Source organism: Carcharhinus amblyrhynchos, chromosome 12 (genome assembly GCF_965287045.1).
Source record: "Carcharhinus amblyrhynchos chromosome 12, sCarAmb.v2.hapA, whole genome shotgun sequence".
Lineage (NCBI taxonomy): Eukaryota > Metazoa > Chordata > Chondrichthyes > Carcharhiniformes > Carcharhinidae > Carcharhinus > Carcharhinus amblyrhynchos.
The window spans coordinates 73,497,070-73,524,539 of record NC_137335.1 but is presented as its reverse complement, the minus strand read 5'-3'; the positions used below and the strand labels follow the sequence as shown (position 1 = coordinate 73,524,539).

General features: G+C 42.5%; 1 protein-coding gene across 1 annotated transcript in view; it reads right to left on the bottom strand.

The window, feature by feature from the left end:
* Window positions 1-2,724: 2,724 nt before the first annotated feature.
* The window catches only part of ttc27 (tetratricopeptide repeat domain 27), a 200,682-nt gene continuing 175,936 nt past the window's right edge, over window positions 2,725-27,470 (bottom strand). The window contains exons 17-20 of the mRNA XM_080200718.1: window positions 27,239-27,436; window positions 20,078-20,189; window positions 12,897-12,997; window positions 2,725-2,964 (exon numbers count right to left, since the gene is read on the bottom strand). Of these exons, the coding sequence (XP_080056844.1) occupies window positions 2,842-2,964; window positions 12,897-12,997; window positions 20,078-20,189; window positions 27,239-27,436 (534 nt within the window). The 3' untranslated portion in view covers window positions 2,725-2,841. The remainder of the gene's footprint in view (window positions 2,965-12,896; window positions 12,998-20,077; window positions 20,190-27,238; window positions 27,437-27,470) is intronic.

The following is a 27,470-nucleotide window of genomic DNA, read 5'->3' as shown; positions in this document are numbered from 1 at the left end:
ACGAGATCCAGTCTGAGTTTTTCAGTGGGTGGTGTATGGGCAATCTAGTATCTTGTTATTCTTTGAGCTGAGGATGGGTCCAGTGTGCTTGCATAAAAAGGAAACAGTGCAAGAACTCCAGCTGGGTGAGCCAGCAGCAGAATACCGTAAACAGAGAAGAGTCACTGACAGGGGACGGGTCCCAAAGGGGGTGCCGGACAGGGAGAGATCATAAAGGGGTTACAGGCAGGGGATAGGGAGAGGTCCCAGCTAAAGGTGTTACCAGAAAGAGATCACTAGTATGAACCACCATATGGTGGAGCAAGAAAAGAAGCTCCAAACAGTACGAATGCTATGGTTGGTAGGTTTTACCTAGTGGGGGCTCTGGAAAAGCCTTGGAGTTTGAACAAGGTAGCAGTAGATTGGTGATTCTGTGTTGCGGGTCATTGGGGCAAAGGTACTCCTTTGGACCAGTAGTGTTCCGCTTGGCACAGCCAAAGTGCTAAACTGTACCAATGAGATGATGCTGCTGTGCAGGAATCCAGGGGTACGGAGTCTCAGGAGGTAAGATTAAAACCCTGTGAGGTGTGTCATTATTGAGGCATTCTGAATCGAGTAACATTTGAAGAGAATTCCAAAATTAGATCTTCGAAGATGAAGATTGAAATACCTCATGAGAGATCCAGAGCTTCAACAAAATTAGTTGACACACGCTTTTCACCATTGTCTAGATGAGCAACAGAGAAATCCATGGGATCTGTCTTGGTCTCATTTGCTATTTAATATGTAATGAGGGTGTTAAACAAAAGATTGCCTGTTCATATATGTTTCCTCATATTAACCCTGAATGTTTGACTATTATAAATTGTGTTATCTTTCTGAATTGGCACGGTAAAGTTTACTTTGTTCAAAAATCATAGAATCTTGAGTCTATTCTCTTAGCAAGTTTCTTAAATAGTAAACTTCATCCACTTCAAATAAAATGTTATTGGTCACTAAACGAATTATACTAAAGACTTGAGGGTCTGGTCCAGGATCGTATCAGGCCACAAATGGGGTGCCTGGTTCTACCTCTATCCTACAGATTCCAATTTTTATGCAATCAATACGTTTGCAATAATACGTGATCTGCATACGATAGACAGTGATTAGCACTGCTGCCTCTCAGCTTCAGGGACCTGGGTTCTATTCCCGTCTTGGGTCACTGTCTGTGCGAAGCTTTCACCTTTTCCCTGCGTCTGGGTGGGTTTCATCCGGGTGTTCCTGTTTCCTCCCACAGTCCGAAAGGCCTACTGGTTAGGGGCATTGGGCCAAGCTAAATTCTCCCTTGGTGTACCCGAACAGGGACCAGAGTGTGATGACTAGAGGACTTTCACAGTAACTTCATTACAGTGTTAATGTAAGCCTACTTGTGATACTAGTAAATAAAATTAAAACTTAAACATTTGACACCAGTGACTCTGAAGAAACCACATCTGAAGCAATTCCATCCTGCCCTGGCCATCATTTCTCCCTCTACCCATATCACAGCCTTGCTGCTGTAGACATCGATACCACAGAAATAGCTGCTACATTTACTTGATTAGCAATAGCCACAACCTTTTGGTGTGATTAAGGTGCTTACGTATAAGAGCTACTTAATTTTTATGGTCCAAGCACATGCCAATTAGATCAAGTATTTGCCTAAGCAAAATGAGGTGATAATAGGATTTCCTTTAAGACAGCAGAGCAGTTTGAGATTATCATTTTAACAGCAATTTGTTTAACCTGACATCCAACTCTCCCCAGAGACCGGCTAAAAATACCCGTGAGTTCAGAAAGAAAATAATAGTAATCCTTTACAGGACACATCTGTGGATTGCACTAAAGTAACACACCTATTATTGCTTCTAATGATTGGACGTGAAGACTCCAGAAACATTCATGAGAAAACCGACTGCTGAGGTGAAAGCAAAATTCAGCTCTTGCTTTCTGCAGAACGCAGCTGTCGCAATTGGTTAGGATAATGGATTAAAGCAGTTGATTTAATAAAACTCCACCATTTAGAGGAAGCTTTCTCTCCAAAATGCCAAACTTTGCTCTGAGTTGTCACATCTTTTTATTGAAAAGCTTTGTTTGCTGCCAATTTAAGGAATTTTGCTAGGTTAAAGGTGTTGTATTATTGCAAGTTGTTGTGGCAGTTTGCAACCTCTTTTCCCCATGTCACACACCTCCACCCCCTAGTGCAGGGCTGGTAGCACAAGTGGTTCCATCATCCCTCTGCCATGATAGTCAAGTTAAAATGCAACCTTTTTGATTACTTTGTTACTTCATTGTAATTTCCATTATATTTGACTTTGAATTCTACATTGCCCCAAAATGAAATAAAATGGATCAAAATCTCAACCATAAAGAAGGCAACTCAACATCTGAAGGAAGTAAGGTTCCTTGTTATGTTTATATGATAGTGTGCCAAAATCAAGGTGGAATACCCTATGGTTGTTGAGTTTGAGGATGCCCTGGTGATGCAATAAGGCACCATATAAAGGCAAGCTCATCCTTCCTTTTGCACTTTCAATGCAAAGACTGGACAATAGCACCTAAAGAATTTTCTAGAAAGCACATTGAAAAAAAAAATCATCCAACAATCCTGTCAGAAGTTTGACATGAGGCAATTCCATTCTTAAATCACCCAAATTAAAAAAGTGAACAATACAAAATACCTCAGAAAGATGTAAACAGGGACAAAGTGCCGCCCTAACAGTAACGTGTACAAAAGGAATATTTTATTGATTATTAACATACATCCAGCACAACAACTCATTACAGGTGTTATAGGGAATTCCCGGCGTCTTTGATGGGAAAGTGAGTTCTTCCTCTTCTTCATGACTGATTCCGCAGCTGGTTGCTGAGGTCTTGAAGCTCCAGGATCAAGTTGTCCATTGTGGTTTTCTCGTCGGCTAACTCGATCTGTATTTCACCTGTAATAACATCAGTGTAGAGTTGCTGCAGCAGGTAAGGTCCAAAACGGGGGTGGGGGGGGAAGGAAACAACAGAAGTTTAAGGACCAGTTTACTGTCCTCGTGTCGGCTGCCACATCATTTTATTGAGCAGGTATTTCTAATCCGGTCCTTAATCGAGCTTAGAATCTTTGCTCCTTACAGACACGAGTATTAGTTACAATTAGGAAGCAGCTTTAAATTTCACCAATGCTGCATTGCCAAACAGCTATCAGCCAGCATCACAGCTGGGGTTTTAAATAAATGTTGATGCTTAAAACTGATACATCTGAAAATGTGTTACTTGAATAATCCAATCTGTTTGCAAACCGAGTCTTGCTTTTACTGTTGACACATCCAGATGGTAAAAAACTTAATTCCATTACATCTTTACTAGGTAAATGGTAAGCATCTCCAGCACAAGCCATGCAACAATGCTTCATAATATTTGCACCTAAAAACACTGGCACCCCCAACTTCACTTAGTCACAAATACAAAAGCAAAACTGTGCGGCAGCTGGAAATCTAAAACGAGAACAGAAATTGCAGGAAATACTCAACGGGTCAGGCAGTGTCTGCTTTCCTATAACCTTGTCACAAACGCACAAAAACTCTGCACGTTTGAGCTTCAAGGTCTTACTGACACAAGAGCTGAAACCTTACCAGCTCTCGGGGTGGGCAATGTTCCCAAAACAGAAATCTCTCTTGGCCTCAGGCGAGATTTTATAATCTCACCCGAGCGAGGCCATAAAATCCCACCCAAGATGTTGGCAAGGCTGAAGCTGGAGAGTAAATAACCTACTGTTCTTGTTGTCGGAATTGCATTTATAAAGCGCCTCACCCTGAACCGATAAAAGTGGCTTTAGATGAGTTATTCTGAAGCATAATCGAGGTAGCAAAGTAAGGACTTCTCTCTCTGTCACCATCAAACTGAACGGTCAGCGTCAAACCCAAACAGCACCTGCTGGAGTTATTGCTACCAATCTGCATGTTTGGAGCCTGGTAGTGAGCAGGACGGGGCCCAGAGCAGGGCTCTGGGAGACAACAATGCTTCTTTTCTGTACTGCTAGACTGTCCAGCACTCATCCCAACACTGTCAACAAATCTGAAAGGGAACGAATCCATAGTGGAGACGGTCACAATTGGAGCAACTTGATGCTCAGTCTCTGCTGTGTAGCTAACCATTACATGGCACAGATAACTGGAGGGAAAAAGAAGAGCATTTTTAACCTGGTATTCAGTAGTTTGGTTGTTTAGTCTTTGACTGGCACAGACACGATGGGCCAAAGGGCCTTTTTCTGTGCTATATACCTCAATGACTCCATGACTCTATTCAGATTGATGAAAATGGAAGAGTTGAAAAGATGCCCCTATTACACAGTGAACCACGTGGGAAATGCAGGTGGAGGAAACTCACTGATAACATAGTTCAGAACAGCAGAGAGTGCGATGACTTACGGGGTCTCGCGCATGCACACATACACACAGACGCATGCACATTGACGCACGTACACACAGTCATGCGCACACATGCACGCACACACACACGTGCATGCACACACACACACCACAGACATGCACACACACGGAAAAATGAACTTCAAACTCTCAGTATCCAACGTTCGGTGTAAAACCAATCCTGTTTGAATTATTTCCCTCCAGATGGTTTCTAATTTTGTTGAAGATTTTCTTGAAACTGATGTGGATCAGAGTGGATTACGTCACAAATGTTTATCAGTCCATGTTCTATAAAAAGTCGAGCATTTGTTCCACACTGAGTTATAATGAGGACCAGCGGAAAGTAATTACTGACATGGTGGGGAGGGAGCGCTTCATTTTCCGAATGATAATTTGGAAGTAAAATGAAGATTAATTTACACAATAAAGCTTCAAACTGATAGACCGAGCCTTGACTGCCAATACCACAAAGGAGAATAGTGGGTGGGTACAGACAAAAGAGCCCACATTTCTAACCAGTACTAAACAGCACACAGGACTACAGGTATTCTGCTGAATCCTGCAGATATTTGTCCATGAGCAGCTGCTTTGATAGCTCCACCATCAGAAGATCAAACATAATCCTAAGAAGCTTCTTGATTAGGGGTCTTTCTCAAGAAGAAATACCTAAGCCGGTTGCAATTTTAAGTACAGATTCAATTCTGTTATGAAAGCAGGAAATAATAAGAACTGGTAACTAACCAAAGGCTTGGTGGGTAAATGCCGTGTTGGATCAAAGCCACAGTACTGAAGCACCTCTGAGTCACTCGAGGGCTGGAGTTACCCATGGAATAGTACCCTTGCAAGAGTAATTTAATTCAGGCAAAGGAAGACTAAAAAAAGTAAAAAGTAGATAAATAAAAGAACATCTGAAAAAAAAAGGACAGGAAGCTTTGCTTTTAAAGGTACTGCAAGTTGAGGGACAATTGTTACAAAAGCTGTTCTCTTGGGGAGGGGAAGAAAGATGAACATTTGGTTAAAATAGGCTATCCTGGCAGTACTCCCCATTTGTAAAACAGATGTGCTTCTGAACTAGCTTGTAAAATGCTCCTGTAATATGCAAGACAATAAATGTGTCAATATTAACCACAATAGTTTCCTTTGTGACCAAATGGGAAAAAAATTCAATGAAGACATTTTGCTTCCAAACAACAGAGAAATTTATGGGGTAATTTTAACCCTTTGATGAGAATGGGAACAATTTAATTATTACTTTTTAAACATTAACTCCCCTCCCTTCTACCTCATCTCCCCAATTATAATGAGGGTGGACTGTTGCCTCCTTGCTCCTTGATAGGTTCTATGAATTCTATAACCAGATGTAAGGGGGAATAGCGCAAACAGGCATATATCTGAACTTCCCAATCTTTCTGGGAAAGAGACTGGGCTTCAGTCAACTTCAAAGCAATGGAACCAAAGTTTAGGATGCATGGTATGGGGAAATCACATGAGCCAGCCAATGTTCAGCCTCTCAATCCCAGAACCAACAACATATTGGGCTTTGGAATACCTACTTTGTATGACATGGTTAGCCATTTCTTCCTTATTCCGAGAAGACTGCAAACGTACTACATAGTTTGACATATTAGTCTGGAGGTTAACAAGATGAATCATAGAGTTTTACAGTGAAGAAGGAAGCCAATCGGCCCATCAAATCTGCACCGACCACAATCCCACCCAGGCCCTATTCCCATAACCCCATACATTTAGCCTAGCTAGTCCCCCTGTCACTAAGGGACGATTTAGCATGGCCAATCCACCTAACCCACACACCTTTGGACTATGGGAGGAAACCAGAGCACCCAGAGGAAACCCACGCAGACATGGGGAGAATGAGCAGACTCCGCACAGACAGTGACCCAAGCCAGGAACTGTACCTGGGTCCCTGGCACTGTGAGGCAGCAGTGCTAACCACTGTGCCACTGCGCTTTCTCCAGCCTCACAACTCATTGTGTAAAAGTTGCTCCCATTCTCTGCCCCAAATTTCTCATACCCATGTCCCCTTCTCTTAGCTTCCTGCCACTAGGATGTCTAAAATATTTCAAATGTAGCTTCATCAGCAAGATGATATAAAGGTATATCATTCCCTCAATCGCCGGACATCCTTATGATACCTTAGCCAATAACAACCATTTGCAGATTGGGAAATTGAATTTCTCTTTATCGTGTATTAGTTTCTACCTGTTCCACATTAAGCTTGATTTGTTCTCTTCAGCTCATTCAAATCATTTATCCAAATCCCTTGACATGGCACTAATGAGACGTTATCAGCAGTACATTTTATACCACTGGTGGAATTCCCCTCTCTTAATTAATCGATGAAACAAATGGCAAAGCAGAGTGGAGCAGCCCCCTGCAGCTGGCTGCTGCTTTAACCTTCACCTTTTGTTTCCTACTGTGAAACTGGTTTCTCATTAGGTTTGCTCATCTGAATGTTTATCCCAGAAGACTCAGTCATCATTAAAAACTTCCATGATACTTCCTCAGAGGACCTCAAAGTATATGTGTGCCGGATAGCTTTCTGTTAAAAACATACTCACCTCCTCAGGTTTGAAACATAGCCTACGGCACGTTGACACAGTGGTTAGCACTGCTGATTCCTGGCTTGGGTCACTGTTTGTGCAGAGTCTGCGCATTCTCTGTATCTGTGTGGGTTTCCTTTGGGTGCTCCAGTTTCCTCCCACAGTCTGAAAGATGTGCTGGTTAGGTGCTAAATTCTTCCTACCCGAACAAGTGCTAGAGTGTGGTGACTCGGGGATTTTCACAGTAACTTCGTTGCAATGTAATGTAAGCCTACTTGTGACACTAATAAATACCCTTTACTTACTGCTGACTATTTATGGATTTCACCCTGTCCAGATGGACACTGCTAGGTAAAATATGTTTAGAATTTTCTCCTGTGGCAGCATTTGAATGGCAGTGAAAACCACTGAGGAATGAGGAGCAACAGACTTAGGACTTTGTGCTCTTGATTAAGAAGAGAGACAGACATTCATTGGAGAAATGGGGATTCCAATGCTGGCACTCAGGGTTATAGATTGCAAAGTTACTCCACTCAGCTCTCAATCCAGGCTGTGCCAAGCATCATGATGCAAAGCAGTGGCTGTTATGTACATAGGTCAAAACTGCACTGAAAATCATCCCATTATAGTGATCACTTACACTGGAAATAGTAGGGTTGGGACACAATGGTTGGGATTCTTTGGCCACACTCGCCTCAAAACCGGAGACTCACCCGAGCTCAATGGACCTTTACATTCCCTCTCCATCCGCTACAATTCCCGTGGTGGGCAGGATGGGAGAATTCCAGCCACTGTGTGTAAATATTATGGCAGCACCCAGATGTGTGGGTGGCAAATTTCACTGAAAGGTTTTCTATTCCATGTCATGCTGAAAAAGCTTCTTTGACATTTCTATTGTCTACAAAAAAAAGACACCTGGCAACACAGGAAAATGCTTAACTGTACAAACAGCAATACACAGATACAGCCATTGCACTAGCTACATTTATACAAAGGCAGCCAATTCAAAATCAAACTGATGTCAGACCATCTCTTGGAGACAGTGCAGTTTAGGTTATCACAATGGAGAAACAGTGCAGATGTTCTGACTGATTCAGACTGTATTGATCGTACAAGGATATAGAGAAAGATCAGCCAGAAAGGAAAAAAAAACTAGTCCGCATGGGATTATTTTCATTTATGTAAATCAGTGGAGGGAAGATCAAGAATGGCTCCCACTTTGGTAGGTGAGAGGATTGCATACCAATGTGTATCTAATAAACCCAGATTTAGGAACAATAACACCTCTGCTATGGGGTTATACTGTACCTTAGAGGTCTCCAGGAGGAAAATATTTAGTGTGGCTCCAATCTCAATAGGAGAACACAGCAGCTGCATTGCACTGTACAGTTTCTGTTTCAACTTGTGATATGACTTCAGGATCATAATTATGCCTTAAAATTGTTTGAAAACTGAAACGCTACATCTTCCCAAAAGGTGTGCAGGTTAGGTTGACTAGCCATGGTAAATTGTCCCTTGGTGTCAGGGAGATTAGCAGGGTAAATACATGGCGTTACAGGGATAGGATCGGATTGTTGTCGGTGCAGACTCAATGGGCTGAATGGCCTCCTTCTGCACTATAGGGATTCAATGATTGATTCTATGCAGCACCAGTGTGATGGAAAGTAACAATGTGGATGGTGGCTACAGAGTCACACTTAGCCAGTGATTGAAATTGTCTTTGTTTGCTGGGTTTGTATGAGGAACTCTATCTTTAGTAATGTCAGAACTCTTCATTTTCAAGCACAATTGAGATTACAGCAATGGCGTTTCAGAAACTAGTTTGTAAATGTGTTCTTTGAAACTGGACTGGGTGTAAGTTAACCAACATTTTATTGCATTCAACACAGACTTTCATCACTGCTTTCCAAAATATCAGCACAGACTTTCAAAGCTATTTCATCTGTTTAGGTACCATCAGAGATTTTCTACACAATTGGCAATTCAGGAATGGGGCGAGCAACCTATGCGTTTTAAGTGAAAATCAAACAATCAATTTACAGTTGTGGAAATTTATGTTGGGCGCACAAAGAAAAGCTGAAGAAAAATTTCCTTCACTGAATTCTAAAATAACATCACTGGTTTCCAAGCTATCAACATGCCTAACATGCACCAGTGCTGAATCCAGTTTCAGGTGAAAAGTGCCTGACATTCCAATCAGGTATCACACAAATCTTTTCAACCTGGACAACCTGCTAATATAATGAAAAATCTACAGGTGCCACAACTTCTTGTTAATGATATTGATGACACTGATATGGTTTTGAAAGGTAACATCATTGTGTGAGTGTGTGGAAGGTGTTAACAAGAATGGATATCTGATGAATCAAAGCTTTGAGGGCAGATGAGGATATCGAGAAGCTGAACTGTGATATCACTCACATCCTTGCAACCTGGATTCTAGAACATATTATTTTTATATTCCAGCTTCTAAATAATATCATCACGTGGGAAAAAGATATTCTTGACCTGGAAGTAACACATGAAACATTATCACTGGTATCCAGTGCTGGTTTTTTAGTACAGTGGCTCTTATATTCTTGGCATAAAAGTGACAGTCTGGTTTAAAGTTTGTAATTCATATGATATTACTCATATCTCAGAAAGGACTGATAGCTCAGCCGCAACACTGCAATAGTCCAGAGGCTCTCACCAACTTTCACAGATGCATCATAGAAAGCATTCTTTCTGGGTGTATCACAGCTTGGTATGGCTCCTGCTCTGTCCAAGACCACAAGAAACTACAAAAAGGTCATGAATGTAACCCAATCCATCATGCAAAAAAGTCTCCCATCCATTCACACTGTCTACACTTCCCACTGCCTCGGCAAAGCAGCCAGCATAATTAAGGACCCCACGCACCCCCGATATTCGCTCTTCCACCTTCTTCCATCGGGAGAAAGATACAAACGTCTGACGACATGTACCAACTGACTAAAGAACAGCTTCTTCCCTGCTGCTGTCAGACTTTCAAATAGACCTACCTCACATTAAGTTGATCCTTCTCTATACCCCAGCTATGACTGTAACATTACATTCTGCAGTCTCTCTTTTCCTTCTCTATGAATAGTATGCTTTGTCTGTATAGCATGCAAGAAACAACACTTCTCACAATATCCCAAAACATGCAACAATAATAAATCAAATCAAAGGCTGGTCTGCATTGTCTGTCACCTCAGTAGATTTGGGAGATTGTAACCCAGGAGCAAGAGATGGATGTTCTCTGAAGCCTGTCAAACAGGTATGCCATTTTCCATCCAAGGTGTAATGTACATTTTGCAAAACAGTGCAGTTTCTGAAGAGGACAAACTAGGGTTGAGCTAACTTGATGATCTCCATCTTTCTGCCATTTGTTCTCCCCAATGCAAACCCATCATGATTCCCCAACCAGCTTACTGAGTATTTGTAAGTGTTTGGAACCATTAAAGAATTGTGGGCGATGGGTAATATCAGCGATTTTTCTATTTTAAGAAACTGTGATAAACGTCAAGGCCCATATTGTTCAGCAACATCTGAGATATCAGCACAGTGGCCAGCACTGATGGCTCACAGCACCAGGGACTCAAGTTCAATTCCCAGCTTGGGTCACTAACATTGCGGAGTCTGCACATTCTCCCCGTGTCTGCATGGATTTCCTTCGGGTGCTCTGGTTTCCTCTCACAGTCAGAAAGCCATGCTGGTTAGGTGTATTGGCTATACTAAATTTTCCCTCAGTGTACCCAAACAGGCGCCAGAGTGGTGACTAGGGGATTTTCATAATAACTTCATTGCAGTGTTAATCTACGCCTACTCATGCCACTAATAAATAAATAATAAATGAATTAACTCTAGCTTTTTGAGCACTCCCCATTTTAATTGCTCCACAATTTATGGTCATGCCTTCGGCTGCCTGGGTTCTAAGCTCTGGAATTCCCTCTCTAAATCTCTCTATGCCTCTCTTTCTTCCTTTAAAGTGTTTCTTAAAATCTAGGTCTTTGACCATGTTTTTGGCCATCTGCTCCAATATCCACCCGGGTTCGATTCCTGGCTCAGGTTATTGTCTGTGTGGAGAATGCACGTTCTCCCCTGTATCTGCGTGGGCTTCCTCCAGGTGCTCCGGTTTCCTCCCACAGTCCGAAGATGCACAGGTTAGGCTGACTGGATATGCTAAATGAATCCTTAATGCTCTGGGATTTGATAGGTTACAGGGATCAGCAGTGTAACTAAGTGGGGATAGGGGCTGGGTGGGATTGGTGTTGATGGGCTGAATGGCCTGCTTCTGCATTGTAGGGGTTCTATGGTTCTAAGTGGCTTGGTGTCAAATTTTATGTTTTAATTTAACCTTGGGATGTTTTATTATGCTCTGATGAATACAAGTTGTTGGAAAATTCCAAAGGAAGTCAAGAGAATCACCATTCAGTAGGTCACTAACAAAGATGAAAAAGCACATTCCTGAAGGATCTGAGTGAAGATTGTGATAAAAACAAAAAAACAATTTTCAATATTTTGACAATGGTGCACTCTGATGTAACTCAGATCACCAGCTGATCAATATGTGTTGGCTTTTCTATCAGACCAAGGTATATAACCTCCTACTGAAGGTTACAGTTTCAATCTCATGCTGAGCGTCAAGACAAAAGATTTATTCTTTGTTTATGAGATTCGGGAATGTCACAAATAGGACTGAAACTAACCACACGCAAGTTATGAAGGCCAAGATCTTAAATCAGTTCCTCATCCACTAAGATTCCATGACCTTTATTATAGGCAGCAATTGCAATGCTGGTCTGCAGTTACTAAGGGTTGATAGTGGATAGTGTGAAGTCTCTTGCTTTCTGTCTATGTGAGCCAGGAAGTAGCAAGTGCCTTACGCAGGGATTTCCTAATTTCAGCACCTTCTTTGGGATCAGTTTATCAAGGTGTATTATTCAACAAAACCAGAAAAAAAAACAAGTTTAAGGTGAGCAGAAGATAAGTTGAGAGAATTCATCCAGAGAGTTATAGATAAAACTAGGCTGAGAAACTTAGAAACTAGAAGCAGGAATAGGCCATTCGGCCCTGCTCCACCATTCATTTTGATCATGGCTGATCATTAAATTTATAATCCTGATTCACCATCCCCCCCCATATCCCTTCTGCCCCAACAGCTATATCTAATTTCTTCTTGAAGTCACATAACATTTTGGCCTCAACGATTTTCTGTGGGAGGAATTCCACACATTCACCATCCTCTGGGTGAAGAAATTTCTTCTCTCCTCAGTTCTAAAAGGTTTACCCCTTATCGTCAAACTATCACCCCTAGTTCTGGACTCTCCAACCATTGGGAACATTCTTTCTGAATCTACTCTGTCTAATCCTGTCAGAATTTTATAAGTTTCTATGAGTTCCCCTCTCACACTTATACCCAGTGAATATAATCCTAACTGATTTAGTCTTACTCCATATGACAGTCCTGCCATCCAAGGATGGGGACAGAGGCTTGGGACACCAAAACAGACTTCCTCTACAGCTAACTGCAGGTAAGTACATAAAAACTGGCACCACAGTCTCACCCAGGCATTATACGGAACTAGGAAGAGTGTATCAACAATATTGAAGCTTAATAGCAATATCAGGTACACTCAGGTGCGCAAAATCCTGATACAGCAAATGCACATTGGATGCAAAAACTTCATTATACATACAGAAAAGTACATAAGAAGCATTGCCATCTCTCTATACTGGAGTATATTCATATGAAAATGATGACAAATACAGATGTTATTTGAACACAACACATTCCTAGGTTACAATATCTTGCAATGCCAGCTGCGCAAATAGGATGAAACTCCGCCACTATTTCTGTTGGCTGCAAAGATAATTCAGTAATTAAAAAGAATCAAGGGGCTTTGTGGTGTTCTACCTGTGCTCTGCTGGATAGGCTACGCAGGCTGAGGCGAGCTGAGGACAACATCTGCAGAGCCTCCTGAGGGTTGGTCTTGCCTTTACTGCATTTGATTGACACTGCATGGAAAACAGACACACACATAAAAGACAGAAGGCACAACTTCAGTTATAGCATTCAATCACTGAACATTAAAATATACTGGAGAAATAAGCAACACGCCAGATGCATTTCAAAAACAGAAAAGAAATTGATTTTCTTTTCTGTTTTTGAAAAGGGACAATTTTTTCACACACAGGGTGGTGAGTGCCTGGAGCAAGCTACCAGAGGTAGTAGTAGAAGCGGGTACAATTTTGTATTTTAAAAAGCATTTAGATAGTTACATGGGTACGATGGGTATAGACAGATATGGGCCAAATGTGGGCAATTGGGATTAGCTTAGGGGTTTTAAAAAGAAAGGCGGCATGGACAAGTTGGGCCGAAGGGCCTGTTTCCATGCTGTAAAGCTCTAGGACTCTATTTAGGAAAAACTTATTTTCCTAAGTTGTAAGATGGTGCCGGAGCGAGGTGATTTCTTGCAAGCTGTGCCCGGCACCTTCATTCTCTCACTTCCTTCTCTATGAACGGTATGCTTTGTCTGTATAGCATGCAAGAAACAATGCTTCGCTGTATGTTAATACGTGTGATAATAATAAATCAAATCAAATCAAATCATTTTAATGTTATGTAAAATGTAAATAACACTTAGATATTGTTTAAAAAGAGCAAAACTTCCAGATGCTGGAAACCTAAAAATACTACAAATAAAAGTACTGAAACACTCAGCAGGTCAGTTAGCAACTGCAGAGAAAGAAATAAGCTTAATTCATGTTTTTTTTATCACAACTGGAGGATATTATAGATATACTGCGCATGCACACCACCCTGACTTGGAACTATATCACTGAACCTCCCAACCACTGGATCAAAACCCTGGAACACTCTTCTTAACAACACTATGTGGATTGCAACAGATTAAGAAGGCAGCTCATCATTACTTTCTCGAGGGCAATCAGGGATAGGGAATAATGCTGACCCTGCCAGCGTTACAATACTTTAGGAAATATATATTTTAAGAAGCTCGGAACAAGGATGGCAGAAAGGGAAAAGAGATGGGTAGAATTCACCCTGTACTCAAGAAAAGAAAATGAGTTATCTGCAAAAATGGGAGGAGGTGATTAAATGGCAGAAGTGAAAATATTCTAAGCTAAAAGGAGATACACTCCCTATCGGGGCGGCGATGGTCTAGTGGTATTATCACTAGACTATTCATCCAGAAACTCAGCTAAAGATCTTGAGGACCTGGGTTCGAATCTTGCCACAGCAGCTGGTGGAATTTGAATTCAATAAAAATGATCTGCAATTAAGAATCTACTGATGACCATTGGTGGAAACACCCATCTGGTTCACTAATGTCGTTTAGGGAAGGAAATCTGCCGTCCTTACCTGGTCTGACCTACATGTGACTCCAGAGCCACAACAATGTGGTTGACTCTCAACTGTCCTCAGGCAACTAGGGATGGGCAATAAATGCTGGCCAGCCAGCAACGCCCACGTTCCACAAATGAATTAAAACAAAACTCAATGAGAGAAGTTACAGAAATGAGAGAGACAAACTACTCCCCATAACAGGCACAAATTGACAATTTGCCCCACCCCTGAAGTGCTGGTATGCCTTTACTGCATTTGATTAACACTGCGTGTCTAGGGGTGCTGCCCTTGTGGATTAAAATGACGGGTGTTCAGAACAGCAAGCTACCCTTTATCTACCCAAGACAGCAAAGGCCACATAGTGAGCAATGAATATAGTATAAGTGCAAGAAGCACAAGTCAATTGCTGTTTTGATTGTAATGAGTGATCGGTGCCCTAGATGTTAGTGAAAGAGCAGGTGTTGCATCAGGTTCAAATCCCATTATGGAAATTGGTAGAATTGGAATTCAATTAATAAATAAATTCAATTAATTCATTAATAAGAAATCTTGAAAAAGCTAGTCTCAGTAATGGTGACCATGAAACCACATGGACTGTAGCACTTCAAGAAGGAAGCTGACCACCGCTTTCTCAACGGTAATTCAGGATGGGCAATCTATGCCAGTAACATCCACATCCCATGAATAACAAAAAATAACTATCATCGATTGTCATAAAAACACATCTAGTTCACTATCTTAGGGAAGGAAATCCGCCGTTTTTACCTGATCTGGCCTACATGTGACTCCAGAACAAAGCAATGTGATTGACTCTTCAATGGCGCTCTGAAATGGCCTAGGAAGCCATTCCGTTATAGAGTTGTGGGACATAGGAGCAGGAGTAGGCCAATCAACCTGTTCTGTCATTCAATAAGATCATGGCTGCTTGAGTAGTGATCTCAACTTTACTTCTCTTCCCCTCTAACCCATTGATAGCAATTAGGGATGGACAACCAATGCTGCCCTTGCCAGCAATGCTCACAACCCATGAAAATAATTTTTAAAAATTTGGGTTCACAGGGAATGATGAAATTCACATTGTTCGGCACAGTGAAGGATAGAACTTGAGGCTGGTCTCTTATACTGACAAAGCTTTTCAATACAAAAATACATATACATATCCTTCACTTCCAACCAACAACCATGCTTTCAGCCACCCCTTTTCCCTTGTTCTGATCATAGAATCCCTACAGTGAAAAAGGAGGCCATTCGGCCCATCAAACCTGCACCGTTAACAACCCATCCAAATCCTATCCTTGTAAAACCATGTATTTACCCTGCTAACTGCCCTGACACTAAGGGGCAATTTAGTATGGCCAATCAACCTAACTCTCATATCTTTGGAGTATGGGAGAAACTGGAGCACCTGGAGGAAACCCACGCAGACATGGGGAGAACGCACAAACTCTACACGAAAGGTCACAGTCCCCCAAGGCTGAATTGAACTCAGGTCTCTGGCGCGGTGAGGCAGTAGTGCCAATCTCGTTAAAAGCCTTTTTTAAAACACATTCTCGAATGTGTTGTGAATGTCACTAGCAAGGTCAACATTGTTGCCTATCTCCCATTGCCCTCGGTAAGGTAGCGATGAACTGCGCTCATAAACTGCTGTGATTCATATGGTGTAGGTACAGCCATAGTGCTGCTAAGAAGGGAGTTCCAAGATTTTGAACCCATGATTGGAAGGAACAGTGATATAGTTCCAAGTCAGGATGGTGTGCAGTGCACTTGAAATCCCTTCCAGTCCCGATCAACGAAACACTGAGCTTTATTCAGCTTTGGGTGAGTTCCTAATTAATCCTGAATACAATTAACACCCAACTGATATACACTTAACATGGAAAGCTACCGGGGAAGGAGAGCAGGTAGGATGGAAGAGTGGGCTTGGATGTCACTGAGGGAAAAGCTCCTTCCATATGCCAGGAGGAGAGCAGTAAGGCAGAAATGGCAAAGAATGATGTTTTTTAATGTGGGCTTGTTTGATTCTTGGAACCTACAATGAGCTAAATGAACAGCGCTGCCAACATTAAGTACATTCTTCACATTTTAATAACTGACAACATAGCTGCACTTTAAAGCTGGGATATTTTTGTAATTAGTTATTTAAAAACTTGAAAATTTAATCCAGATGACTCTGCAAGCAATGCCTGTGGTAAATTCTCTGATGACAACAATGCATCACCAAAATAAATAAAAATTGTACTATGATTTAATTTCATTTGGTGTTTATTCCAAGAATAAAATTAATTCACTGAATGAACAAGTGAAGGCAAGTACTGATGCTGAGAATCTGAAATCAAAACAGTAAATGGCAGAAATACTCAGCAGATCAGGCAGCAACTATGGAGAGGGAAACTGCCCCAATGATTCAGGTCGATGACCTTTCGTCAGAACTGTTCTGAATTCTTTCCAATGAAAGGTTATCAACCTGAGACATTTGCACTGTTTCTCTCTCCATCGATGCCACCTTCACTGAGATTCTCAAGTTTTATTTATTGGTCTAAAATTTCCAACCCCATAAAGTCATCTGTGTCTGCTCTACCTCAGCTCACCTGTCGCAGCAACCCTCATCCTTGCCTTTGGTTCTTCTCAATGTGACCATTCCAATGCTGCCCTGGTTGGCCTCCCATCTTCTATCCTCCATCAGCTTAAGATCATCATAACCTCTGCTGCCCAGATCCTAAATCACACCAAGTCCTGACCCACTTTGCCCCCCAGCTGGGCAATACCTCAATTTTTAAATTGTGAAATTCTTCCAGGGCCTCCCCCTTCTCCATCTCTGTGAACTCCTCCAGCCTGTAAGCCTCCACATGACTTGAACCGTTTCAGTACTAAAGCTGGAACATCTCCGATTTTAACTGCCCCACCACAGGCACCGTGTTTCCAGTTCCTGAGACCCTAAGCTCTGGAATTCCTGCCGATATGTCTCCACCTCTCTATCCCTCTATGGTCATTTCAGACAACATAGAAATGATTGACAGCTTCAAGTTTTTAGGTGTCCAGATCACCAACAACCTGTCCTGGTCCCCCCATGCTGATACTATAGTTAAGAAAGCCCACTAACGCCTTTCTCAGAAGACTAAGGAAATCTGGCACGTTAGCTATGACTCTCACCAACTTTTACAGATGCACCATAGAAAGCATTCTTTCTTGTTGTATCACAGCTTAGTATGGCTCCTGCTCTAACCAAGATGGCAAGGAACTACAAAAGGTCATGTATGTAGCCCAGCCCATCATGCAAATCAGCCTCCCATCCATTGGCTCTTCTACATTTCCTGCTGCCTCGGCAAAGCAGCCAGCATAATTAAGGGCCCCATGCATCCCGGACATTCGCTCTTCCACCTTCTTCTATTGGGAAAAAGATACAAAAGTCTGAGGTCACGTACCAACCAACTCAAGAACAGCATCTTCCCTGCTGCCATCAGATTTTCGAATAGAACTACCTCGCATTAAGTTGATCTTTCTCTACACCCTAATTATAACTGTAAGACTACATTCTGCACTCTCTTGTTTCTTTTTTTATGAACGGTATGCTTTGTCTGTATCGTGCGCAAGAAACAATACTTTTCACTGTATATTAATATATGTAATAATAATAAATCAAATCAAATCAGAGGTTAAAGTTTATTTATTGGTCACAAGTAAGGCTTACATTAACACTGTAATGAAGTTAGTGTGAAACTCCCCTAGTTGCCACAATCTGGCACCTGCTCGTGTCAACGCACCTAACCAGCACGTCTTTCAGAATGTGGCAGGAAACAGGAGCACCAGGAGGAAACACGTGCAGACACAGGGAGAACATACAAACTCCACACAGACACTGACCCAAGCCAGAAACTGAACCCGGGTCTCTGGCACTGTGAGGCAGCAGTGCTAACCAGTGTGCTACCGTGCCGCAACTCAGGACATTCAATAAAATCTACTTCAGTGGTCAAGCATTTGGCCAATTTATCCTGTGGCTCAGTATTAAATTCTCTCGTGAAGCGCCTTGGAACATTAACGGTTGTTATCTCCTGAAGTGGTCTAATATATTTGCTTAATTTGATTTGATTGTGCTACATATCACAAATGCACACTGTGGTCAGATCCTGGGGCACTAAAATCTGGCTCTTGAGCTCTTGCTACTGCTTTGGTTGAGATCAGTTAATGAAACAGGTATGTCCATTTCATCGTATTAACCAACTTTATAACATGTTTGCTTCTAACGAAGTCCAAGGGGGCGATCTTAGTCATCACACCAGCCGATCAACATGGAGAGTCAGTGGAGAGGCAAGAGAGGCGAAAAACCACCTTTGCGCCTGGTCTCTCACCTCTCACGGTGATACCAGCACTGGGTTGCTGCTGTGATCAGCCTCATGCATGGGAAGCGCGCAAGGCTGATTTAAATCTTTAAAACTAATGTTAAATATTTTTAGTGAACCTGAGGTCACGATTGGGAGGGGGATGGAGTGTCAGATTCCCAGTGCACTAACTGTGTACACTTTACACAGTGCACTCTTGTGTGTGAGTTCATGTGCATCCACAATGGCACCCTCTAACAGTCAACAGCCGGCTTCCCAGTGTTAATAAACTTCGTCCACTCCCCCTATGGACACAAATCACACTTTGCCTGATTTTTTTCTCTAAGTGGCATAAAATTTGAATTTTTCTCTTGCTGAAAAAATGGGCACGATTCTCTCCCATTTTCATGCTTATTCGGTAATTAGCATTTTTTTGGTAAGACTGCCTCCAGCGAAATTTCCTCACATTTGTATTTCCTCATACAAGACAGCATCCTCGCAAATCTATTCTGGATACTTTCTGAATCATAACTTCCTTCTAAAAAGATCACTTTTTGTCATTTGTCTTCGTACCTCTTTATGTGGCTTGGTGTTGAACTTTTTTGTTTTCCTATGAAATGTCTTAGTACATTTTACTATGTTAAAAGATTCTGTATAAATGCAAGTTGCTTTAATAACGTACAGCCCGACTGCCACACCGAGTACTCTACCAGTGATATCATGGGAACAAGAATCAGAATCCAGGCCAACAGACCTCATCTTCTTCCACCCACAATTTTTGGTGGAGTGCAAGTAGAATAAAACCAAATTAAATGTAGAACTAAAAACAGCTCAGTTAATTCCGGTATCAGCATTTTGGGCTGAATGGCCTCCTACCATGCAGTATCATTCTATCAACTCATCTTATCCTTGCAGAACAAAGAAGTTTTTTTTTACATTCTTTGATTTACATTGATACAGAAAAACTGTGGTAATTGAGTAATGAATGACAGACATTGTTTGCAAGAGGGGATGGGGAAAAGGAACATCAGCTTCTTATAGCTGTCCAATAACTCCAACTAGAATAGGTACTGGTTGGAACCCTGCTTGGCTGTGAGGCTCTCTATGAGAATACTTACTCTATCCAATTCACTGCAATTTTGGAATTGCTTCCTTCGATTTCACTGCCTCTCTGTGTGGTGTCTATCACTAGGCATTAAATTCCCAATGCCAGGTTATTTATCTGACAGAAAGTCATGGCCCCAACATTGAGCCCTAGGGCCACCACCTTAACTAAGTTCTGACACATCCTCACTTTCACTTCTTGCTGTTACACGGGGCAGCACAGACAACAGAACCTAGAAGATTAGCTGATTATGAATGACCATTAAAATTAAGGATTATAGATGCTAGTTACAACTATTGAGAACTTACCGTGCGCAAGTTCTATCACTCCTTTTGCTACTTCTTTGAAAGATGCAATATCCTTTTCCCAGCTACTGGATTGGGTTTCACATTGATGAGCTTTCACTAGGTACTGCAATGCCTGCAGACAAAAGGAAAGACATTAGACAACATATGAGGAAAGCACGTTTATTTTGTTTTCCCCATTATAACTTCTCTACTCTCTTAGAACCATAGAAAGTTATGGTACAGAAAGAGGCCATTCAGCCCATTGTATCTGCACCGGCCAAATAAAGAGAGTAAAAGCTAGCCGCTCATTTTAATTCCACTTTCCAGCACACGGTCTGTAGCTCACAGGTTACAGCACTTCAGGTGCAGATCCAGGTGCCTTTTAATTGAGTTGTGTGTTTCAGCCTCATCCACCAATTCAGGCCGTGAATTCCAGATGCCCACTATCCTCTGAGTGTAAAAGCTTTTCCTCATCTCTCCTCTTCTCCTTCTACCAATTACCTTAAATCTATGCCCCCTGGTAACTCCCAGCTAGGGGAAAGAAGTCTTTCCTGTCTACCCTGTCCAGGCCCCTAATAATTTTGGATACCCCAATCAAGTCACCCTTCAGCCTCCTTTGTTCCAATAAAAACAACGTCAGCCTATCCTCCCTTTCCTCTGAACTCCAATTTTTAAGCTCTGGCAATATTCTTGTAAATCTCCTCTGCACTCTTTCGATAGCAATTATGTCCTTCCTGTAATGTAGTGACCAGAGTTGTACACAAGATACCAGCTGTGGCCTAACCAGCATTTTATACCATTCCAGCATTAAATCCCTATTTTTGCATTCAAGGTCTCATCCAATTAAGGAAAGTGTTCTGCAGGCTTTCTTTATCACCTTACCCACCTGTCTTGCCATCTTCAGCTATCCTCCTCACTACATGGCCAGTTCTCAAGTCATCTGCAAATTTCCCTTCCGTGCCTCCTACATTTACTCATTAATACACATACCAAACAGCAAGGGCTCCAACACAGAGCCCTGTGGAACCCCACTGGAAACTGCTTTCTATTTACAAAAACATCCATTGACCATTAGCCTTTGTTGCTTCTTTTCTCTTCTCATCAATGCCACTCCGATCTCCCTTAGCCTAAGGGCAGTGGAGTAGTTCAATCAACAATGATCAAAATAACTTTACACAGTCAAAATATTCAGAGTTCACTTGCCAGTCAAGGTTAGAATAATTTAAACTCAGGTCATCCAGCTCATAATGGAATTACAGTATACAGTTAAACATAGGTTTTCTAATAATGCCTCAATGACCACTACTCAACTTGTATGTACGTGTGTGTGTAAATGTGTCTCCAACATAATAAAATGTTCCAAGGTGATATACATGGGCATTGTGAAAGGAAATATGCCATCAAGCCACATAAGGAGAGATGAGAACAGACGACCAAAAGCTTGTTCCAAGAGGTCGGTTTTATGGAATACCATTAAGGAAAACAAAGTTAAAAGGGAGAGAGGTTTAGCAACGAAGTGCAAAGCTTAGGGAGTTGGAGCCATGACCAACCAATGGTGGAATGATGAAAATGGGGCACGGGGGGTGGGAGGGGGGCAGTATGTATGTGTGTGGTGGGGAGACCAGGAAAGGGTCTGAAAACAAGGACAAGAGATTCAGAATCCAGGGGGTGCTTTACTGGGAGCAAGTGTAGGTAGCAGAGGGGTGAAGTGTGACTCCAATCTGATCCAAGTTAGGACAATTGCAGCACAGGTTTGAATCACAGAATCCCTACAGTGCAGAAGGAGTCAGTTCAGCCCACTGAGTCTGCCCCGACCCTCTGGCTGAGCATCTTTCCCAGGCCCACACCCTGCCCTATCCCCCAACCACATTTACCCTCCAATCCTCCTAATCTACACATTTTCGAACTGCGGGAGGAAACCGGAGCATCCGGAGGAAACCCATGCAGACACAGGAGAATGTGCAAACTCCACACAGACAATTCTGACCGAGGGCAGAATTGAACCCGGGTCTCTGGTGCTGTGAGGTAGCAATGCAAACCAGTGTCTGGATGAATTGAAATTTCGTTGGGGTAGAATGTGAAAGCTGGCTAGGAATTCATTGGAATAATCAAAGATAGAGATAACAAAGGCACAAATCAGCACGAAAAGGGGCACAGTTTGGCAAATGTTTTCAAGGTGGAAATAGACAGACTTAGCGGCAGTGCAGATATGTGATCAGAAACTCATCTTAGGGTCAAGTATGACACTGAAGTTGCAAACAGTGTGGTTCTGCCTCAGACAATTACCAGGGAGGGAAATGTGTGTGCATTTTATAAATCTACATTTGTATGAAAAATAAGCATAGCAATAAGATTTTTTAAAAATCACACTGTTATTATGAAGTATTTCTTTAACCCATGCACATTGGAAGCAACGAAAACATCCAAACAAATATTCAAGAAATTTCACATTTAATTACTAGTGACATTTATTAATGCGATTCAAAGGGTAACAGATTTGCAATACTGGAACTATCAGCACTTGCTGATTTGAATTAGGTATAGTACTTCCTTGGTAATATGCTGCTGACTATGTTTAAGTGACCATTGTTGCTGCTTCTTGAGTAATTTTTGAATGTAGTGAGAATGGACTTTAATTCATTATGGCCATCAGTAAGCAGGTACCTTGCAAGAAAGGGCAAATTCTGGCTGGAAATGGGACAGAGGAACATAGGACTACTGAACAGGAGGAGGCCATTCAGCCCATCCAGCCTGCTCTGTCAATCAATAAGATCATGGCTGATATAGTTGTGGTCGCAATTCTATTGCCACGATCTCCCCCTCACCCCCAACCAACAACACTACATTACACTTGATTCTCTAGCTATCAAAAATTTATCTAATATAGCCTCAATTAATGTCAAATGAATACATTAAAATGGACACACAAGGAATGAACAACTGTAATAGGGAATATGAAGAAATCACATGGACTTGAAACATTAACTCCACTTCTCTCTCCACAAATGCTGCCAGAGCTGCTGAGTTTTTCCAACATTTTCTGTCTTTATTTCAGTTTTCCAGCATCCACGTGATTTTGCTTTGGTAATAAAACAGTCTCTGGGTTCAGAGAATTAGAAACATGATGAGCAGAATTTTCATTCAAGCCGGTGAGATCTTCTGGTCCCGCTGCAGTGAATGGAGATTTGGCTGGGCGCCAAATTGCTGCCCTTACTTGCAGCGATTGGGGGGCAGGGAAGTGAACAGCCAGAACATTCCAGCTGATATTTTTGCTCTCCAACATTCTGATAACCTTTGAACCCATTAATTAGGCTGTCCTCTTGTAGTCTATTATCTTCTTCAACCTGCTTACTACTTGTTCTGAATTTTACAATACAAAGAGTGAAAAAGAGCCCTTTCAAAAGTTATCCCACGAATTGGAGAAAAAATCTATGCTGTTTTCTCCTTAAATTTATAGTGTACTTTCCTCAACTACACTGTTGCAGAATGCCTTTCTCAGGTGATATACCAAGGGGAGCCTCACAGACAGAAATCTCCACACGACAGCCAATCCTGAGCTGGAGAGCTGTACTGGATTAGGTATTAATGGAGAAAGTGCATGCATCAAGTGTCTCAAGGCACACAGTGTGAAAAGTGTCGTATGGCTTTACCCAAATAAGCAGTGCAAAGGCAAATGTGTGCATGGACCGACCTCCCCCACTCCGCCAAAAGCGCCTGCAAGTTTAAAACAAGTCAAAATTATTAGCACTGTAAATCCCGAACATGCTTCTGAAAAAGAACTCAGCGTGGTGCCTCCTCATTCACTGAAAGGACTGTTTTTCCTGTCAATTATTTGAATAGACTTTTTGTGCTTTGGAGAAGTATGGAAGTGAGTGTCAAAGGCTTCCAAAATTGTTTTGGGCCATGGCAGTGAATGATTGAGTATGGTAAACTCTCCAGGCATTGCAAATATCAGAGTGTCTGGGCCAAGGCCTCTGGGAGTCTGCGGCAAAAAGCGGTGCAGTTACGTGGCAGGAGTTTTCTAATCCTTTGGTAAGAAAATCCCAATTTATAAAGTTAATGTGTTCTCAATGAGGAATTTGAATGAGGGCCATCAACCGCAGTTCCCCTGAAACAACTGCAGAAGGATATGATTCGGCACTGCAAACCCATTAAATTTCTTAAAATATCCATTTATGAATTCTGTCACCCGGATGCTGAAATGAAGACTCCTCTCTCCTTGGATCTCACTGGTAATATTCCAGATCTTGCATCAGAAGGTCAAAGTCACAGCAGGACTTGAGCATGCAACCCAGGCTGACACTTCAGTGCCAAGCTGAGAGACTGCTGCCTTGTCAGCAGTGTTGTTTTTCACATTTGACATTAAATTGAGGCCCAGCTGCTATCTCAGATGTAGGACACAAGAAAAGATAAGCAGGGAGAGTTCTGCCAAGGTCCAAACTGGCATATCTTTTCCCTCTCAAATAGGGCCAAGAAAAAATGGATTCAAACAGTGGCCTCCTTATTAAGGGTTGAAAGGTGCCCTGAGCTTCAGACAGAAGTTAACATGTCCTAAATATAACACTTGTCTAGAAATGGGCAGCACATTTCACCTGTGATACCTGTGGCACATGCTGTGGAATGGTTGGATCACAATTACAATCACAATTCCCCACAGTAAGGCACCAAAATCCAACTTCCTGCTTAGATGTTCAAGTGTGAGATGTGCGTATTTCTTAAACGGTGGCACAATAACAGCAACATTACAGGTCTGGGAGCAAGCAAAGCAAAAGATGAGTAGAAATATTTACTCATGCAAGCTTAAAATGAATGTGTTAGTAAGTGCCTAATGTCTTGCATTCCTGGTGGTATCTACATCTCACAACAATGCACTTTCAGACACAAGTACTGTAAAATCTCACTTACAGCTTGTGTCTTAGTTTTAGTTCCCTCGTCATAAAGTGGCCCAGATCTTGTATTCACAACAGCAGCAAACTAGTTGTGGTCTGTCGGAAATGACCGTGGTGTAGCCCAACCCCACTGAATCCTATCAGCATGTAAGCTTGGGCTTATTGTAAATATAGGGGCAAGCCCAGGGCAATGATATATATAAGGTTGCTCCAAACTGGTATGGTTGTAGCACAGGAGGGCAAGCCCTTTGAAACCAAAGGACAGGTCAAAACACTCTCTGCAATCCTGGCACCCACCCTCATTCCTGTACCCCAGTTTTTCAGTCTGCCTCAATGAGAGGTCCCCCATGCAAGACTTCTTGAGAGGGAGAGAGGGCATGGGATCCAAGGGGCTTTGGCCTTGTGGGTCCAGAACTGGCTTGCCTGCAGAAGGCAGAGATGGTTGTGGATGGGTCTTTTTCTGCCTGGAGGTCGGTCACCAGTGGAGTGCCCCAGGGATCTGTTCTAGGACCCTTGCTGTTTGTCATTTTCATAAATGACCTGGATGAGGAAGTGGAGGGATGGGTTAGTAAGTTCGCCGACGATACGAAGGTTGGTGGTGTTGTGGATAGTCTGGAGGGATGTCAGAAGTTGCAGCGTGACATAGACAGGATGCAAGACTGGGCGGAGAAGTGGCAGATGGACTTCAAAGCGGATAAACGGGTAGTGGTCCATTTTGGCAGGACCAACGGGATGCAGGGGTACAATATCAAGGGTAGGAGTCTTAGCTGGGTTGAAGAGCACAGCAATCTTGAGGTCCGGGTCCATGGGACTCTTAAATCAGCCTCGCAGGTGGAGGATGTGGTCAAGAAGGCGGATGGTGTACTGGCCTTCGTTTAACGAGGGATTGAGTTTAGGAGTCGGGAGGCAATGCGGCAACTTTATAGGGCCCTTGTCAGACCCAACTTGGAGTACTGTGCGCAGTTCTGGTCGCCTCACTACAGGAAGGATGTGAAAGCTATTGAGAGGGTGCAGAGGAGATTTACAAGGATGTTGCCTGGATTGGGAGGCATGCCTTATGAAGATAGGTTGAAGGAGCTAGGTCTCTTCTCCCTGGAGAGACGAAGGTTGAGAGGCGACCTGATAGAGGTTTATAAAATGTTGAGAGGAATAGATAGGGTGGATTCTCGGAGGCTATTTCCCAGGGCTGAAATGGTCACTACGAGAGGACACAGGTTTAAGGTGCTGGGAAGCAAGTACAGAGGAGATGTTAGGGGAAAGTTTTTCACTCAGACGGTGGTGAGTGAACGGAATTGGCTGCTGTCAGTGGTGGTAGAGGCGAACTCACTGGGGTCTTTTAAAAGACTTCTGGATGAGTATATGGGATCTAATGGCATTGGAAGTTACAGATAGTCCTATGGCTTGGTAGGTATAGATGTGATCAGCGCAACTTGTGGACCGAAGGACCTGTTTGTGCTGTAGTGTTCTATGTTCTATGAGAGCCAGGGAGGGGCGAGGAGGGGTGGGGGGCAGTGAGTGGGGAGCAGAGCTTTGGGGGGAGGGGGGGTGACTGCAATTTGAAGTAGTTGATTTTTTGTGCGATCTATCATTAAAAATACCTCGACAGTCAATGAACTGAGGACAGGCCTCAGAGGACATGTCTTTAGCTCATGTCATTGAAGGATTTGCTGGGGTTGCACCTTGACAATAGGTTCCCCTATCCACTTGGATCCTTCCTACAGCAGTGAGAGCAAGTTCCTGCTGCGGCCAACAAAAAAGGTAGGCAAGTGGTTTTGAACGCAGTTAGCAGTATACACTGCTGCGTCATTACTAATCACAAGATCAGCAGCCATTGTTTTTCTTTTAAAGATAAAATATGTGGCATGTACATTAAAAGCGTTTTTGGTTGACGAGGTAGGACTAGCACAAAAGAAAACTGAGCATCTGTATGCACCTTTGTCACTAATTAAAACACAGAGAACATTAAAAAACCATAAAGCTGTAGACGATTTAAATGCTAAATCACCAGCAGGCAAGATGCCCCAGTGGCACAGCACATTGGCAAAGGCAGCAATCTGATTCTTCAGGCAGCAAGCTTTCAATCTACATCCATGAACTTGGCAATGAGGGAACACATGTGGGAGGGGTGTCATCCAACGTTAACCCCTTTGCACTTTCTTGTAGCTGCTTTAAGCAGGGCAGCTCTTCAGAATGACCTCTGACAGAACAGCAGGGGTGGTGAATCTGGGCAACAAGAGCTGAAAGAGAAAATAGTCAGATGGACACAAAGTGCACGGCGTTATAGGACACTAACCTTTTCGTTGTCTTCTGCGTTCTCTGTTTGCCCGTCTCCGCACAGCTTGGCATACAATTTCCAAATCTCAGCATCATTGGTTATTCTAGAAGTCACCCTGCCAAAGAGTTCCCGCAGTTTCCCTGTCAACGCCTTTGCAGAATCTCCTTTGCTATCGGTAATCCCTTCATCCACAGCTCGCACCAGGATTTTCAGAACCTGAAATGGGCACAAGAAGTGACTGCAGTTTATG